At 44.2% G+C, this 18,437-nt stretch overlaps 1 protein-coding gene across 1 annotated transcript; it reads left to right on the top strand.

Annotated features, from left to right (window-relative positions):
* The first annotated feature begins 4,430 nt into the window (after positions 1-4,430).
* Positions 4,431-17,677, top strand: HAUS1 (HAUS augmin like complex subunit 1). The gene is made up of 8 exons (XM_056847823.1): positions 4,431-4,599; positions 5,240-5,375; positions 7,447-7,581; positions 9,835-9,958; positions 11,687-11,752; positions 12,616-12,687; positions 15,766-15,813; positions 17,577-17,677. The coding sequence occupies exons 1-8, from the start codon at positions 4,548-4,550 to the stop codon at positions 17,658-17,660; spliced, it is 717 nt and encodes a 238-aa protein (XP_056703801.1). The 5' UTR covers positions 4,431-4,547; the 3' UTR covers positions 17,661-17,677.
* The last annotated feature ends 760 nt before the right edge of the window (positions 17,678-18,437 follow it).

Below are 18,437 nucleotides of genomic sequence, written 5' to 3'. Positions count from 1 at the left end.
GAGTTGGAAGGGACTACCAGGGTAATCTAGTCCAACACCCTGAACAATGCAGGAAATTCCAAACTATCCATGCACACCCCCAGCGACCCATACTCCATGCCCAGAAGATGGCCAAGGCGCCCTCCCTCTCATGATCTGCCTAAGGCCATAGAATCAGCATTGCTGACAGATGGCCATCTAGCCTCTGCTGAAAAACCTCCAGGGAAGGAAAGCTCACCACCTCCCGAGGAAGCCTGTTCCACTGAGGAACCGCTCTGTTAAAAAATTCTTCCTAATGTCTAGACGGAAACTCTTGATTTAATTTCAACCCATTGGTTCTGGTCAGACCTTCTGGGGCAACAAAAAAGAACTCAGCACCTTCCTCTATATGACAGCCCTTCAAGTACTTGAAGATGGTTATCATATCACCTCTCAGTCTTCTCTTCAGGCTAAACATATCCACTCAAGTGCACACAGTACACGGATTGTAGGTGCATTCATTGTAATTTGCGAATAGGGCTCCTGGGTGTATGTTGGGCTGACAGAGACAAAGGCTACTGATTCATCTCCTCTGCCAGCAGCTCTTTAAACTATTGCTGAAACCTGAGATCCTTTTAAAGGGAGATGCTAGGGACCTACTGCTTTAAAAGCAGTGAATCGACCCCAAGCCGTGGTCCTGTCTGAGTCCCCCCTTCAACCAATGGGAAATTGCACGATTTGAATGTAGGGTTGCCAACCTCCAGGTGGTATTTAGAACAAAACCAGCACAAGGCTCAAACCCCGCCCTCTTCAGGCTCACTGCTACACTTTATATCCCTGCTGGGAACCAGTGGACTTGTTGCAAGATGTTGTAAAGAATTATGCTGCCAAAAGATATATCCCTATGGGGAACCAATTCATTATCCTGATGTGAGATATTGTAATAATTTTATGCTGGAAAACAGTAACAGTACAAGGACTTTTGTTGAATTGATTAGAAGTGGGACTGAAGAAGAATTTGAAACGGCCGTATCCCCTTCTTCTTTATCCGATGGCACCAACTGGACCTTCTCTTCTGTTTTCCATGTTATGGACTTAAGTGGAATTCTACATTTGAAACTTTAGGATTCATATCCAGGATTAAATAGGATTTTTTCTTTTGTATATAATTGTTTGGGATGATAACAATTGTTTGTATATATTTGATGTTGTGATATTGCAGCACTCAATATATTTTGCACTTTGCTATATTAATTCGCTCCTGTGCTAATTTCCAATCCCACAGGTATAAGTACAGAGGTGTTCTCTTTGTTAGTAACTGCCAGGGAGTAGCAGGAGATCTCCTGCTAACTCAACTGATCTCCAGCCAATGGCGATCAGATCACCTGGAGAAAAATGGCCGCTTTGGCAATTGGACTCTATGGCATTGAAGTTCCTCCCCTCCCCAAACCCCGCTCTCCTCAGGCTCCGCCCCCAAAAGAGGGACCTGGCAGCTAAATGGAAGACAGTCGAGATACCAGACAAAAATGACTGGATAAAAAAGATGCTGGAATTGACCGAGATGGTGAAGCTTACAGCTTTGATAAATCAAAATGATAATGTACAATTTTGGGGGAAATGGGAGGTTTGGAGAACTTACTGTGAAAATCAGTTTTCAATGGGACCATTTAAAGGATATTCTTTGATCTAATCCCTTATCTATACTTTGTATTAAATTTATATTAGGTACTGATTTAAGAATGTTGGATAGGATAAGAACAGGTTAATTAAAATAACATTGGGATTAGTTCCGTTAGCAAAAGTTTATACAATTTATTATTTGATGGAAGAGGGAGAGGGGGGAAGTCATCTTATTGTTAAATTAGTGATATTACTTGTTTTTCTTTTTATTATTACATATTATATTATTACATATTATTTTCTAATTATTATTACATTATTATATAATTACATATTATATTACTAATATGTTTAGTATTGGATATCGCTTTTGTTGATATGTTAAGTGAAGAAAATAAAAATTATTATTATTATTATTATTATTATTATTATTATTAAAAAGAGGGACCTGGCAACCCTAGCAAGAGAGCGTCTGCAGGGTTTGGGTTCCAGATTCTTTCCTGCCCTTCTGCTATTCTCTTGCACATTTTGCCAAACCAGGATGCACTGCAATTAATTTATTCTGGTGTATGTCTGGGGGTTGGGGGGAGACGAGCCGTGACGAAGCAGAAGAAAGCCCTCCTGTCTTCGAGCTTCAGGATGGACTGCAATGCTCGGATTTGGCCTCTGGACTACAACCCCCAAGAACCCCTGCGGCACGACATCATCAGTTCGCGCCAGGTGACGTCACTGAAAAGAAGCCAAGGAGGGAAGAGGCAGGTTTCCAATGTAGCATTGCTTACCGGTCATGGAGGAGAAGCTGAATAAGGTCAGTGAGCCTGAGGTTTTATTTTGAGGTTTTGTTTTTGAGGTTAATCTGGAATAAACTCCCACCACCTGAATTTGTAGCAGTAGAAAGGAGCAAGAGTCCAGGAGCGCCTTAAAGACTAACAAGATTTCTGGCCTTGTATGCGCTTCCGTGAGCCACAGCTCCCTTCTTCAGATACAGCTAGAATGTGAGTCCATCCATCCTTAAGTAGAGAAGAGTGAATTCAGACACGCAATAGCATGCAAGCGTCAATAGCAGGTAAATGAAATTAGCAGGCGTGATTGGATTAGGTGTGATATGCAGAGGAGGAGTAGGCGCGGAGAAATCAGCATTAATATTGAGACAGGAATCCCAGGTCTCTGTTCAGTCCAGGACAATGCATTTTCGTGAGCTTCATTATTAGTTGTAATTCAGCAGTCTAATAATGAAGCTCAAGACAGTGCATTCTCCTGGATTGAACATAGAGATCTGGGATTCCAATGCTGATTTCTCCAGGCTTACGACCCCTCTGCATGTCACATCTAACCCAATCATGCCCGCTCATGTCATTTACTTTTCTTTGTAATTTACATTGCCATTAGGTGTCTGAGTTCACTCTTCTCTACTTAAGGATAGACAGAGGGGGTTACCGCACTTGTATTCCCAGCGATGTATTAAGAGTTTGAAAACGTTATAAAAAATACTGTTCGCACTTTGTTTGGCCCCTTTAGCTGTGAAGACGTCTTCCGACCATTTATAAGGCGTGGCATCCAAAAACCCTTTTAAAGCGATGTTTTTTATAACATTTTCAAAACTCTTAATACATCGCTGGGAATACAAAGTGCGGTAACCCCCAGAGTCACATTCTTGCTGTATCTGAAGAAGTGAGCTGTGACTCACAAAAGCTCATACCCTGCCAGAAATGTTGTTAGTCTTTAAGGCGCTACTGGACTCTTCCTCCTTTCTACTGCTACAAATTCAGGTGGTGGGAGTTTATTCCAGATTAACCACAAAAATAAAACCTCAAAATGAAACCTGTCTCAATATTAATGCTGATTTCTCCGCACCTACTCCTCCTCTGCATATCATACCTAATCCAATCACGCCTGCTAATTTCATTTACCTGCTATTGACGTTTACATGCTACTGCGTGTCTGAATTCACTCTTCTCTACTTAAGGATAGATGGACTCACATTCTAGCTGTATCTGAAGAAGTGAGCTGTGGCTCACGAAAGCTCATACACGGCCAGAAATTTTGTTAGTCTTTAAGGCGCTACTGGACTCTTGCTCTTTTCTACTGAATTTGTAGCTATGCCAAAGGCGAGTGTGTTAAAATCAAGTGTACGTGTTGGAAAGTAAGTAATGTATTTCTGTAAAGAGCAAGCCACGTTTACACGGCATGCTTACGACTAAAGTAAAATGTAGTTGAGGATTTTACAGTATCCCTCTGCAGGGTTGTCAACCTCCAGGTAGGGCCAGAGATCTTCCAGAATTACAGCTGGTCTCCAGATGGTGCAGATCAGTTCTCCTGGAGAAAATGGCTGCATTGAAGGGTGGAGACTATGGCATTATGTCCCTGCTGAGGTCTCTCCCCTACTCAAACCCTGAACTCCCCACACTCCACCCCCAAAATCTCCAGGTACTTCCCAGCCCAGTGTTGGTAACCCTACAAGAGAAAATGCCAGCTTTGGAGGGTGGACTCTATAGCGTCACATCCAGTCTCCCCAGTCTCTGCCTCCAAGTTTCCAGGATTTTCCCAGCCTGGAGTTGGCAACCCTTAGTTGTATAGAGCCTTGCATGTTCGACTGAGGAATGTTCACTGTCTACCTTGCCTTAACTGTTCTGGGGCAATCACCTTTTTACATCATCCCTGCTGTGGCATGCAGTAGAGCGTGTCCTGGATTGCACAGCCCCCACCTTATGTACACAACAATGTGCTTTATGGCTTCTTATACTTACCGTCCTGAGAATACTATAAAATAGGATGTGTAATTGTCATAAGTAAATGTTCCTTTAAAAAACTCTTATTCATTGTTGCCTCCTTTCTCTCCCTGGTAGGTTGCTTTGTGGTTGAAAAAGACTTTTGGAGATCAGCCTATCCCCCCGTATGAGGCAGATACTCGGACGGTAGATGTTTTGTACGAGTTGGCGGAATGCAACGAGTCCAGGGATGGAGACGTCATGCTGTTAATTGACGACATGAAGCAGAAGACAGTGGAGTATGAATCAGATGGTGAGGTTGGGGTTGGCTTCGATTTTAAACCTGCATTTCTTAAACAGCTCTTAGAAACGTCCTCTTGATTCAGTTTGTCCAGAATCAAGATGACCTGGAGACCAAGTCTTACGAGGAAAGACTGAGGGAGTTGGGAATGTTTAGTCTGGAGAAGAGGAGGTTAAGGGGGATGATGATTGCTCTCTTTAAGTATTTGATGGGCTGTCACATAGAGTAGGGCAGGGAGCTGTTCCTGTTGACAGCAGAGTTTAGGACTTGCAGTAATGGTTTAAATTGCAGGCGGAAAGGTGGATATTAGGAAAGCTGGATATTGGGGGAAAGGTTTTTACAGTACAAGTTGGATATTAGGGGGGAAAAGTTTTACAGAACAAGTTGCTCAGTGGAATCAGCTACCTAGGGAGGTGGTGAGCTCCCCCTCACTGGCAGTCTTTAAGCAGAAGCTTAAAAAACACTAAGCCAATCCTGCATTGAGCAGGGGGTTGGACTACATGGCTTGTATGGCCCCTTCCAACTCTATGATTCTACGTGAGGCTATTCCTTTAATAAAAAATATCCCATTGCTATACTTGTGCTGTCTGAAGTTCTTCTCGATTATCTGCTTAATAAAAAGATGTGGCTTTTGTATTGTTGTTTCCCTCAGGCAACTATCTACAGGGTCTTCTGATGGAAAGTTTAAATCTCTCTTTCACCGGCCTGTCAAATGCCAGCACCAGCTATCTGAACACCTTGGTGGACACAGCCATAGCCTTAGAAACAAAAGACACGTCCCTTGCAAGGTAGGAGTTTGTTTTAAATGCTCTGAGACCGGGTTAATGCGAACAGCGAGAGCAATTTCATGAACTTCTGTGTTTTCTGTTGGTTTTTGCTGGTAAACTGGTAAGCTCTCCTTCCCTGGAGATTTTTAAGAAGAGGCTAGATAGCCATCTGTCAACAATGCTGATTTTATGACCTTAGGCAGATAATGAGAGGAAAGGCACTTTGGCCATCTTCTGGGCATGGAGTAGGGGGTCCCTGGGTGTGTGTGTGGGGGAGGTAGTTGTGAATTTCCTGCATTGTGCAGGGGGTTGGACTAGATGACCTTGGTGGTCCCTTCCAACTCTATGATTCCAACCCCTTTGTTATTTCAAAGAGGATCCACTGCTACAATTCTGGAATAGAATTGAGTCCAGTAGCACCTTGGAGATCAACAAGGCTTTTGGGGAGCTTTGTCTCTCAAAAGCTCATACCCTGAAAATCTTATTGCGCTCTATGGTGCTACTGGACTTGAATCTAGCTCTTCTATTGCAGTCCGACAGGGGTGCCTTCTGAAACTATTCTGGCACAGCTTGTTTGTGTAACTCTTCCCGCAGTAGGATCTGTTCCACTTCTCTCTAAAGGGTGAGAATGTTGTGGGGTATCCGTGCACAGTCTCTCCAAATGTTGTGCTCCTTGTTGGGAAGATGGGAATTGTAATCCTGGGTACAGCCTCTCAAAATGGGATATTTTTATTTATTTATTACATTTCTACCCTGCTTTCCCCAACCCGAAGGTTGGGCTCAGAGCGGCTTACGCAGACTAAAAAACAATAAAACAAGAACCCATTAAAATAGTTTAAAATCCAATTTAAAATAGCCTAATAACGCCCCTCAATGGCGCCAAAACTCCAGAAACAGAAATTTGCAGGTAATAGATTAATCTAACCACCCACCAAGGTGGTGTAGAAGGGGTGGCGCTCAGCAGCGGGGGAGGGGGAAGGACTAGGGAGGCCAGTAATTATAACGAGAACCGTCGCTGGCCTCAACTGTAAGCCCGTCGGAATAGCTCCATCTTGCAGGCCCTGCAGAACTCCTGATAGCAATAGTGCACCCTTTCCCACATTCCCTTTAAGAACACGTGACACCGTTTGCATTTGTTCATGCGAACACAGTCAAGGTGGGCCTCCATTCGAAGCAGCTCTTTACCTACTGCATAATGGAAGTCATTGCCCCATTCTGCTTTAAAAAGAAATAGACAGAAACTGGTTGTAAATATTAGTTCCAGCAGCCAAAACCTTCCTTTGCCGAGATGAAGCTCTCCTCCTCTTTTTGGTAGACGGAAGAACCCTGAAAATGACGAACAATGGATCCTCTTCTATAGCACTTGCATGAATGAAGTTTTCATAAGCAGGGGTATATACTGCTGGTCTGAGTGGACAATGCTGACTTTGATGGACCAAGGGTCTGATTCAATTTAAGGCAGTTTCATGTGTTCAGTAGCCTAGTGTTGTATTTTTTGGTTATGGTTACAGTTTGACCAACATTGATTTTGCTTGTTTGGGGGATACAGTGACAGAAAGCAATTGTTGCATTGCTGATAATTATATCTGAGCATATTTCTATACGTCTCTTGAACATCATTTGGTTTCTATGAATGGGGCCAGAGAAGATTTCCTTCATTGCGAGTCACTCCTTTAAAACTCCAAAATAGGCATGACCAGGTCTCCTTTTATGCACACACCCCAGAGCAGGCGTGGTGTAGTGGTTATGAGTGGTGGACTCTAAGGTGGAAAACTAGGTTTGATTCCCCACTCCTCCACATGAGCAGCGGTCGCTAATCTGGTGAACCAGGTTTGATTCCCCACTCCTACACATTAATCCTGCCGGCTGACCTTGGGCTAGTCATAGTTCTCTCCGAACTCTCTCAGCTTCACCTACCTTACAGGGTGTCTGCTGTGGGGAGAGGAAGGGAATTGTAAGCCGGTTTGATTCTCCTTAAAAAAGGTAGAGAAAGTTGGGGTATAAAAACCAACTCTTCTTCTTCAATCCAAGCTGAGCTTTTCTTTAAAAAAAAATTATGATTCACACACCACTTTATTTTTTTTGTCTTTAGCTTCATTCCTGCCATCAATGACTTGTCTTCAGATGTGTATGCAGCAGAATCAAGAAACAAAGACCTGGAGCATGAATTGACCACCCTGAGAAAAAAACTCACTTCAGCACTGGTGCTAGAAAAGCGTCTACAGGAGTAAGTCCTGAGCAGAAGATCTCTCTTTATTTCTTTTTCTCTTTCCTGCCTGCCGCTCCTCCAAAAATCTCAGTATGGCTCTTGTAAGGCTGGACGTGCTCTCCAATCCAGACAGCTTTTCAGGGTTAAACCTGCTTACTATCATCTCTGCCAATCCCCTGGGTAGTCAGTCAAACATTAATAAGGCCGTTCTCTTGGGGTCCGGACATTCCAGATTTGCCTGCTCCTGGAATGCTGGTCTTTTTCGCCTACATGGTGTAGTGGTTGAGAGCGGTGGACTCTAATCTGGAGAACGGGGTTTGGAGGTTTGATTCCCCACTCCTCCACATGAGCGGCGGACACTAATCTGGAGAACCAGGTTGGTTTCCCCACTCCTCCACATGCACCCTGCTGGGTGACCTTAGGCTAGTCACAGTTTTCTCTGAACTCTCTCAGCCCCAACTACCTCACAAAGGTGCCTGTTGTGGGGAGAGGAAGGGAAGAAGATTGTAAGCCGGTTTGATTCTCCTGAAAAGGTAGAGAAAGTTGGCATATAAAAAACCAACTCTTCTTAGAGCAGTTCCTCAGCGGAAGAGGCTTCCTCGGGAGGTGGTGAGCTCTCCTTCCCTGGAGGTTTTTAAGCAGAGGCTAGATGGCCATCTGCCAGCAATGCTGATTCTATGACCTTAAGCAGATGATGAGAGGGAGGGCACCTTGGGAAGAAGAGTTGGTTTTCATACCCCGATTTTCTCTACCTTGTAAGGAGTCTCAAAGCGGCTTACAATTGCCTTCCTTTTCTCTCCCCATAACAGGCACCTTGTGGGGTAGTTGGGGCTGAGAGAGTTCGGAGAGAACTGTCACTGGCCCAAGGTCACCCAGCAGGCTGCATGTGGAGGAGTGGGGAAACAAACCCGGTTCACCAGATTAGAGTCCGCCGCTCTTAACCACTACAACCACGCTGGAAGGCAATTGTTTATTTGTTTTTAAATTTTATTTTAAAATTTCAAAAAAGAAAAATACACATTATATACTCAATCGTTCACATGCATACAGTATAATCAGTCTTCCAGGGAGTTCGTTTTGAATTAATCATGTCGTGCTGGATATTTGCTTAATGAATAATCTGTCTAAGTCCTTTATCAGTATTTCCACTGTAATGCTCAATATAATTCATATTACCCATTCTATATGTTGCTTTTATTCTTCATCTGCTGCGCTAAACTAGATTATTTCATGTACACAATAAATCTACCTTTATATTACCATTCTTTTACGTATTAATATGCCTCCGCGCTGGAAGGCAATTCTGGCTTCAGGGTCTCTTTTTCTTTTACCATTTTTCCTTTCTGTAGCAATTTTCTTTGAGTACCTCCTGAAGCTTTCTTATTACCCATGGTGGTATTTAGCTTATTATAATGAGCTTTTAGAGTGCACAGGGGAGGGCAGACACTATCTTCAAATACTCTTGTGGGGAAGATGTGATATTTCACTAGATACTCCCTCCATTCAATAATGGGACCCTGTTTTGTCGAAATGTTATGACAAGTCTTTTGTAGAAGTTCTTATTTGGCAGCCAGATCAGGTTTTCTATATCTACCTCTTCATGCTTGCAATGTAAAATTTGGCTCCAGGAGTTTACGACAACTCTCATTATCCCATTTATGATAATTGACCCTCAGGTTCCCTATTCACAGGGCCACCTTTTTCCTCTGTGAGAATCAAGAGTTTCTATTTCCCAGAGGCTGATAGTTATTTAGTGAAATGTCCTTTGCTTTTATCCTTTCTCTCCTCATTAATTACTGTTGCTGCGTTAGTTGCAGTTGATTTATCCATGTTTTCTCTGAGACTGGCTCCTCCTGCCGCCTCCCTTATCGAGGCACTAATTTCTTCCCCTGAAGATGGAGCCGTTACTGTCAGTAACTTCTCCAGCATAACATTTATCTGATCCAGCTTCTCTTATAAGTTCAATATTGTTTCCCTTACAAGGAGAGTTTGTTTAGAAAGTAGTAATAATCTGGAAGGCAATTGTAAGCTGCTTTGAGACTCCATAAAGGTAGAGAAAAGCGGGGTATAAAAACCAACTCTTCTTCTTCTGAGTCTTTGTGGGGCAGAAGTAAGGGGGGGGGGTTGTGGTTCCAGGCCCTGCGGCTCAGAGGTCTTGTATATGAAGCCCCTGAATTATTCTGGGGCTGTTTCCACCTAAACGCTATGTGCATTTACTATGAGTTGCTTCTGGAAATCCTTTTTGGTTTACTCATTTGTTTTTAATTTTAGCGACCTTAAAAAAACTGAAGAACTTCTGGCGGTGGAAAAAGCCAAAGCTGATAGCCGAACCCAGAACTTGAAGTTCTTGAAGGACAAATCTGAGGACTTCAAATTCAGAATCACGGCGGCCGAGGTTAGCATGCCCTGGTTCTGCCCTGGTTACTACAGGGAAGACACTGTCTTGTGACTAGGATGAATGCTTTTACAACTGCTGACTCTTTTTTTCTTTTTCTAAAATTGTGCTGTCAATGAACTTGAACTTACAGAGCGGTGTAACAAGTAGTTGGATTCCACTCAAAAGCATTTGCAATCTGAGTTCACGAAGTGGGGTAGAGATGGTGCAGAAAAGAGCAACCAAAATGAATAGGCCAGAGCAACTGCCCCATGAGAAGCGGTTAAAACTCGTAGGGGTGTTTAGCTTGGGAAAAAGGCGGTTAAGGGGAGATGGTAGAGGTCTATATAAATATGCATTGTATGGAGAGAGTGGACAGGGAGAATCTTTTCTCCCTCTCTCATAATACCAGAATGCGGGTTCATCTGCTGAAGCTGGAGGGTGAGAGAGTCAAAATTGATAAAAGGAAGTATTCCTTCACACAACACATAGTTAAATTGTGGAACTCCCTGCCCCAGGCTGTGGTGATGGCTGCCAACTTGGAAAGCTTTAAGAGGGGAGTGGACATGTTCATGGAGGAGAAGGCTATCCACTTCTGCTAGTCAAAATGGATACTAGTCATGATGCATACCTGTTCTCTCCAGTACCAGAGGAGCATGCCTATTATATTAGGTGCTGTGGAACACAGGCAGGATAATGCTGCTGCAGTCGTCTTGTTTGTTGCTTCCTAGAGGCACCAGGTTGGCCAATGTGTGAACAGACTGCTGGACTTGAAGGTTCTTAGTCTGATCCAGCTTTTCTACATCTTTCTTAAATTGCCTTGCCCAAAACTGAACACAGTACTCTAGGTGAGGTCTAACCAGAGCAAAGGGTCCTTTCCCTTAAACTTATTTCTTATTGCACCTTCCCTGCTGTTATGTTTTTTCCATCTCCATCCTCTTCCCCTTCCCCCGCCCAGGACTGAGAAACCTCAGTGAAGGATATGAAGGCATGACCACCCGAGATAAAATCTTCCTTAAATGTGGAGTTTCTAGGTGCTATCAGGGTGGGATTGAATTCATTGAGTTTTAAATTGGCCATGTTACATTGTATTTATATTTTATATATTTGTGATAATGTTGTATTTTATATGAAGTCAGCTGCCCTGACCCCAGTTCACCAGGGGAGGGCGGGGATATAAATAAAATTTATTATTACTATTGTAAGACCTCATAGAACTGACATTGAGACTATACTGGACAGATGGACCAGTGTTTGGATAATAATAAGAGTTGGTTTTTATATACCGACTCTGTACCACTTAAGGAAGAATCAAACTATCTTACAACCGCTTTCCCTTCCCCTCCCCACAATAGGTGGGGCTGAGAGAGCTCTAAGAGAATTGTGACTAGCCCAAGGTCACACAGCTGGCTTCATGTGTAGGAGTGGGGAAACTAACCCGGTTCACCAGATTAGTGTCCACCGCTCATGTGGAGGAAAGGGGAATAAACCCAGTTCTCCAGATTAGAGTCCACCACTCCAAACCACTGCTCTTAACCACTACACCACTCTGGCTCTCTAATGATATAACAGGATCCCTTTGTTGCTTAATTACATGGTAAACAGAGGTGATAAACCACCCTTTATACCTCTAGTTCCCTTTTGTCTGATTCTTCTGAATAATTTTGTACTGCCTGATTTAGCTGTGGAGCTGTATTCATTGCTGTTCCCTGTTTTCTTTCTACCCTTCTCCCCCGCCCCCCTTTCCAGGAACAACTTACTGCGAGTGGGATGGATGCTTCCTTGACACATGAGTCTCTAGTGAGTCTCTCGGAGGTGGGTGTTCTGCTACGGATGTTGACAGTATTTGGAAATGGCCCTCTAGCTGGCATCCACCCTGGATGGGTTGGAAATAGGATGCTTACTCAAATAGCCTTCTCCAGCAAATTTACATTGATGTACTAGGTGATTCAAAAAGCATTTCCAGGGAATGATGTTTCAGAATGCAAAGGGATCCACATTTTATATCTAAGGCCAAGCCCTCTTCAAGATACCAAGGTGTACAGATCTTCAAGTACTTGAAGGGCTGTCATATAGAGGATGGTGCCGAGTTGTTTTCTGTTGCCCCAGAAGGTTGACCAGAAGCAATGGGTTAGAATTAAATCAAAAGAGTTTCTGTCTAGACATTAGGAAGAATTTTCTAACAGAGCGGTTTCTCAGTGGAACAGGCTTCCTCAGGAGGTGGTAAGCGCTCCTTCCTTGGAGGTTTTTAAGCAGAGGCTAGATGGCCATCTGTCAGCAATGCTGATTCTATGACCTTAGGCAGATAATGAGAGGGAGGGCATCTTGGCCATCTTCTGGGCATGGAATAGGGGTCACTGTGTGTGGGGGGGGGAGGTAGTTGTGAATTTCCTGTGTTGTGCAGGGGGTTGGACTAGATGACCCTGGTGGTCCCGACTCTATGATGCTATGAATAAAAGTTGTCTAATAAGTAACAAGAACCAAATATGAATATCTTTTCTGAATTTGTCTTTCAAATTATAGAAATTTAGGATTTAAATAGGTTTCATAACCTGATTGTTTTGTATATCCCTTCAGATGCCATTCGTGCCAGAGAACCTGAAACAGGCTTTAATTACATTTTTGGTTCACAAAAACCTGGTGCCAGTGTGGGTATAATATTTCTTTTCCGTCCACAGAAACTAGCAGAGTTAAAGAAGCAAGCAGCACCTCTGAAGAAGAAACTGGACTCATATCTGGACCTTACGCCCGTAATTTTTTTCTCCTATTTTTACCTTCTGAATGCAAATATGTTTAGATCGAGGGTCCCCAACATGGTGCCGGTGGGCATTGTAGCTCCCACCAGTGGGTGGGGCCGGGTGGGGCTTTTGCCCGGTAGGGCTTCCAGTTGTCCATTGAAAATCTGGAAAGCCAATCAGATCTCCAAACGCATTGCTTTGGCAACAGCTGCTACCACAGCTCTGCACGGCTAAAGGTAAGCTGTGTATAAGGAACAAAATATTTTTAAACAATATGCTCATTTAAAAGGCATCCTGTCAAGCAGAGCTTCAGCCTGCAATGTTGAAACGTTACTATTACAGTGCATTCCTAAAGAGAGTTACTCCAGTTTAGGCCCATTCATTTAAATGGTGTTAGACAGGAGTAACTCTCCTTAGGAATGCACTATTAGAGTCAGCGTGGTGTAGTGGATAAGAGCGGTGGGGTTTGGAGCAGTGGAGTCTGATCTGGAGAACTGGGTTTGATTCCCCACTCCTCCACATGAGCGGCGGCAGGCCAATCTGGTGAACTGGATTTGTTTCCCCGCTCCTACACATGAAGCCAGCTGGGTGACCTTGGGCCAGTCACAGCTCTTTCAGCCCCACCCACCTGACAGGGTGTCTGTTGTGGGGAGGGGAAGGGGAGGTGATTGCAAGCCGGTTTGAGTCTCCCTTAAGTGGTAGAGAAAGTCGGCATATAAAAACCAAATCTTCTTCATACATAACTTCACCCCCTGACAATTTGTGGTTGGCTCCACTTCCTGTTGCAGCCATTTTGTGGTTGTGCCCTCCACCCTGAGTCAGAATTTCAAAGGTGCCTTCAGGCGCAAAAAGGTTAGGAACCCCTGGTTTAAACCGTATACCATCATGTGCAATATGAAACATTTCCCCCCAAAAAGTTATGCTGTACCCAGTGGTAAGTGAAAGCGCTTTAATGCAGGTTTGCAGTAATTTGTTCCTGCCAAAGCTGTTGAATTGCAATTATTACATAATGTATTTCAGTGTAAAAAGTGTCCTATAACTTTAATTTTAATAACTGGGTGAAACAGGTAGCACTGTGGTCTGTGAGATACAGCGGGCTTCTTTCTGGCTGCAAGAAAGGACTGTTGGGTACCAGAGGGAATGAATTTGGTGAACTGGTAGCGGCAGGGTAGACAAGTGGGGCTTTTTTGGTTGTTTGTTAATAATTGCATAGTTGTTGAATTATGTCTTGTAAATGCCCATTGTTAACAAGGCCTCTGACAGCTGTAGTGTGGAAGTGATTCCTCCCTGCCAGTATTGTGGGCCTGACTTAGAAAACATTTAGTTCCATATTCTTATTGTTGGTCCAAACCATCCTTTTCCACTGTGGTATAGTTCAAGAGCCAGCATGGTGTAGTGGTTAAGAGCGGTGGACTCTAATCTGGAGAACCGGGTTTGATTCCCCCCTCCTCCACCTGAACAGCGGATGCTAATCTGGTGAACCAGGTTGGTTTTCCCCACTCCTCCATGTGAAGTCTGGGTGACCTTTGGCTAGTCACAGTTCTCTCCGAACACTCTCAACCCCACCTACCTCACAAGGTGTCTGTTGTGGGGAGGGAAAGTGATTGTGAACTGGATTGAGTCTCCTTGTAAAAAGGTAGAGAAAATCAGGGTATCAAAACCAACTACTACTACTTCATGGAAAGAGTTGACAGAGGATAAATGATAGGGTTGCCAGCCTCCCAGTGGTGGCTGGAGATCTCCTGTGATTACAACTGATCTCCAGGCAACGGAGATCAGTTCACCTGGAGAAAATGGCTGCTTTGGAAGGTGGGCTCTATGGCATTATACCTCAGTGAGGTCCCTCCCCAAACCCCACCCTCCCCAGTCTCCACCCCCCCCAAATCTCTAGGAATTTCCTAACCCAGAGCTGGCAGCCCTACATATGAAACTGCTGTAGACCAAATCAAGCTTCCTCGGGAGGTGGTAAACACTCCTTCCCTGGAGGTTTTTAAGAAGAGGCTAGATGGCCATCTGTCAGCAATGCTGATTCTATGACCTTAAGCAGATGATGAGAGGGAGGTAATCTTGGCCATCTTCTGGGCATGAAGTAGGGGGGTCACTGGGTATGTGTGTGTGGGGGGGAGGTAGTTGTGAATTTCCTGCATTGTGCAGAGGGTTGGCCTAGATGACCCTGGTGGTCCCTTCCAACTCTATGATTCTGTGATTCTATTGATAATAATTAAGGGTAGTTCTTTAAGAGGTACCTACAGTGTATTCCTAAACAGAGTTAAACCCAACCAAATCTGTTGACGCCAATGGGACTGCACTGTTACAGTCCTAATTCCAGATGGGTAGTCCTGTTAGTTTGTAAGAGAATAAAACGAGTCCAGTGGTGCTTTAAAGACTAGCAACATTTCTTCCAACATAAGCTTTCATGAGCCCAGAACTAGGTAATCGAATCTGACTGAAAGCAGCACTTCAGGCTGAAGTCTTTTCAAGCTTTGGTATCTAAGGTGATCTAACTCCCAAGTGCCCTGGGGCTGAACCTGAGACGTCCTCTGTGTGAAGAAGAGCTATGGCTCGTCCCCAGTTCTGCTGGCACTGAAGGAAGTGTGTGTGATGAACATGCTTGATTTCCTTAACTCTTTATTATTAGGGTTATTATTAGTATTGTTAATAGTAGTAGTAGTACAGGTTGAGTATCCCTTTTCCGGACATCCGATATCCGGATAGATCCAAAAACCGGACCTTTTGAGCCGGCATGCAGGCGTTACACACAGGCCCTCAGCAGTGCCACTGATGGTTCAATGGACACAAAGTTATTAAAAACATTTTTTAAAATTACATTCAGGCTATGTGTATATAGTATATATAAAGCATAAATGAATTTCGTGTTTAGATTTGGGTCCCAACCCCAAGATACCTCATTATCTATATGCAAAAATTCCAAAATACAGGAAGGTCCAAAATATAGACCATTTCTGGTCCCAAGCCAACCAGTAGTAGTAGTAGTATTTCCTAGCTACACACAATTGTTTGGTTTAGAACTTGGAAAGTAGTGTGGGGACCCCACATCTTCTGAAATGGCTGTGCTCTGTTCTCTTTCAGAGTCCTTCTCTTGCTCGAGTGAAGATCGAGGAAGCCAAGAGGGAGCTGGTGAGTGCTATTTCCCCCATATTAAATCATCTTCATTGTACTGGTGAACAGGTTTGGTCTTCTGGACCTTGCCAATCTCGGGTGTGTCTTTGTGACCTAAGGGCCCCTTTTGACTGCACTAAAATTCCAGACTGAAATGAAGAAGCATGCTTCCTGCAGCTAAACATGCAAAAGAAAAGTGTTAAGAACATAAGAAAGGCCCTGCTGGATCAGACTAAGGCCCATCAAGTTCACACAGTGGCCAACCAGGTGCCTCTAGGAAGCCAACATTTAGGCAGCATTTACTTTGGAGAAGTCATAGAGGGACCCGTAGATCTTCCTTAAGGGCAAACAGTTGCCATAGCTCTGGCTTGAGGTCCTCGAAATAAGCCAGCGGCAATTCTGAGCATGCCCACTTAGAAGCCAACATGAAAAGTCTTGAGATGAGGGAACGAGATGGAATACTGACAGTTGTGACCAGGTCTCAGCAGGTATTCAGAAGAGTCTGAAGGAACCCTGGGCAGCGTGGTGTAGTGGTTAAGAGCAGTGTACTAATCCGGAGAACCGGGTTTGGTTCCCCACTCCTCCACATGAGCAGCGGATTCTAATCTGGAGAACCAGGTTGGTTCCCCCACTCCTCTACATGAAGCCTGCTGAGTGACCTTGGGCCTGTCACGGTTCTCTCTGAACTCTCTCAGCCCCACCTACCTCACAAGGTGTCTGTTGTGGGGAGAGGAAGGAAAGAGATTGTAAGCCAGTTTGAGTCTCCTTAAAAATGGTAGAGAAAATTGGGGTATAAAAACCAACTGTTCTTCGGGGTTATCCAAATCCCTCAACATTTAACTGACAAGGAGAAAATTTGTGGTTTTGCCAGGTAATTGGAAAGAACTGAATTTGGTAGAAGGGCAGATGCTGGGATTGGCTGCAGCCAGTGTCTTGCTGAGATCTATTAGTGTGGGAGTAATCATCCCTGGAGAGAAGATTGGGGTGAAAAGTACTAGAGAAAGGGGTCCTATCTACACTATTGGGTGATCTTTTGGCCTCTGCCGTTGAAAACTGAATGAATGTGTAATCTTCCCTTATGTTCCCCCCATTTCCCCCTTCCTTTTATTGCATCCTTTATGGCAAATTTAGATGCCGGGGGCTGGCGGTGTTTGTACTTTTTGTAGGTGATGCTTTACATCCAGTCCTTTTCAATAGCTGTAAGCTGGCGGAGGCTTTGGAGGGATGTGGAAGAAGCTTTCATGTGTGTTGGGAAGCATTCTAGCTTTCCAAAGGCGCCTGCTCTCCCAAAGTAGTTAGAAAAAGCTCAGCTTAGATACTACGACAGGAGCCCTGTGGCGCAGAGTGGTAAGCGTCAGTACTGCAGTCCAAGCTCTGCTCACAACCTGAGTTCGATCCTGACGGAAGTCATTTTCACGTAGCCGGCTCAGGGTTGACTCATCCTTCCATCCTTCTGAGGTCGGTAAAATGAGTGCCCAGCTTGCTGGGAGGAAAGTGTAGACGACTGGGGAAGGCAATGGCAAACCACCCCATAAACATAGTCTGCCTAGTAAACGTCGGGATGTGATGTCACCTCATGTGTCAGTAATGACCTAATGCTTGCACAGGGGACTACCTTTACCTTTTTAGATACTAGGTACAGTAAAATGAGCCGCAGTGCATCCTTCCAACACAATGCAGTTTTGTCCTCTTTTTGTATGTATTGTACAGACAAGCCATGTACATGGGGGTGTCCCGCAAATGCAAGTGTCTAAACACTGCCATTGGCTTTCTCTTCCTAGGATGCGCTTGAGGCAGAGTTTTCTACAATGGTGGACATGTCGGCGCTTTCAGCGCCTTTATCTGGCAAACGTCGATTTACCTAGTGACACTGATATGGAAAAAAGAACAGGACAGTTTTATATGTATTGCCTTGTAAATGTTTTGAGTGTTGGTATGCTTTTCTTATTTTTTTACTTGACGCTGTCTTCTCTTCCTCATCTTCCTTCTTCCAAGGGGAATTATTTTCTTTTGTAAAAAACTGTATAGCTTTCTAGACTGTATACTGTGTTATAGTATGTCCCTCTAAAATCAACAATAAAGCAATCTTTATGAAAAATAGTTTTGATAAGCATCTGTAGTGAGAGTCACTGGAAAAGACAACCATGATAGGAAAAGTTGAAGGCAGCAGGAAAAGAGGAAAACCCAACAAGAGATGGATTGACTCAATAAAGGAAGCCACGGCCCTCAATTTGCAAGATCTGAGCAAGGCTGTCAAAGACAGGACATTTTGGAGGACTGATTCATAGGGTCGCCATGAGTCGGAAGCGACTTGACGGCACTGAACACACGCACAAGCCAACACATCCAAGTATTTGCCAGGGCCGACCCTGCTTAGTTTGAGTTCTACATAAGAACATAAGGAAAGGCCCTGCTGGATCAGACCCAGGCCCATCAAGTCCAGCAGTCTGTTCACACAGTGGCCAACCAGGTGCCCCTAGGAAGCCCACAAACAAGACAACTGCAGCAGCACCATCCTGCCTGTGTTCCACAGCACGATTATCTCCAGCTAGTACCATAAAGCATGCCCTCTGAAGCTGCCATTTTGTCCAAGGGAACTGTAGTATGGAGAGGTCCACCCACCCCCACCCCCAAGGTTGGCA

Source organism: Euleptes europaea, chromosome 4 (genome assembly GCF_029931775.1).
Source record: "Euleptes europaea isolate rEulEur1 chromosome 4, rEulEur1.hap1, whole genome shotgun sequence".
Classification (NCBI taxonomy): Eukaryota; Metazoa; Chordata; class Lepidosauria; order Squamata; family Sphaerodactylidae; genus Euleptes; species Euleptes europaea.
This window is presented reverse-complemented; position numbering and strand designations above follow the sequence as displayed.

What these genes read in the sequence shown, in the direction of transcription:
- HAUS1 (XM_056847823.1), top strand. Translation starts at nt 4,548, where the DNA reads ATGCTGTTAATTGACGACATGAAGCAGAAGACAGTGGAGTATGAATCA. An exon ending in CATATCTGGACCTTACGCCC is followed by an intron (nt 12,688 to 15,765) that starts GTAATTTTTTTC and finishes GTTCTCTTTCAG; the next exon opens with AGTCCTTCTCTTGCTCGAGT. An exon ending in AGGAAGCCAAGAGGGAGCTG is followed by an intron (nt 15,814 to 17,576) that starts GTGAGTGCTATT and finishes TTCTCTTCCTAG; the next exon opens with GATGCGCTTGAGGCAGAGTT.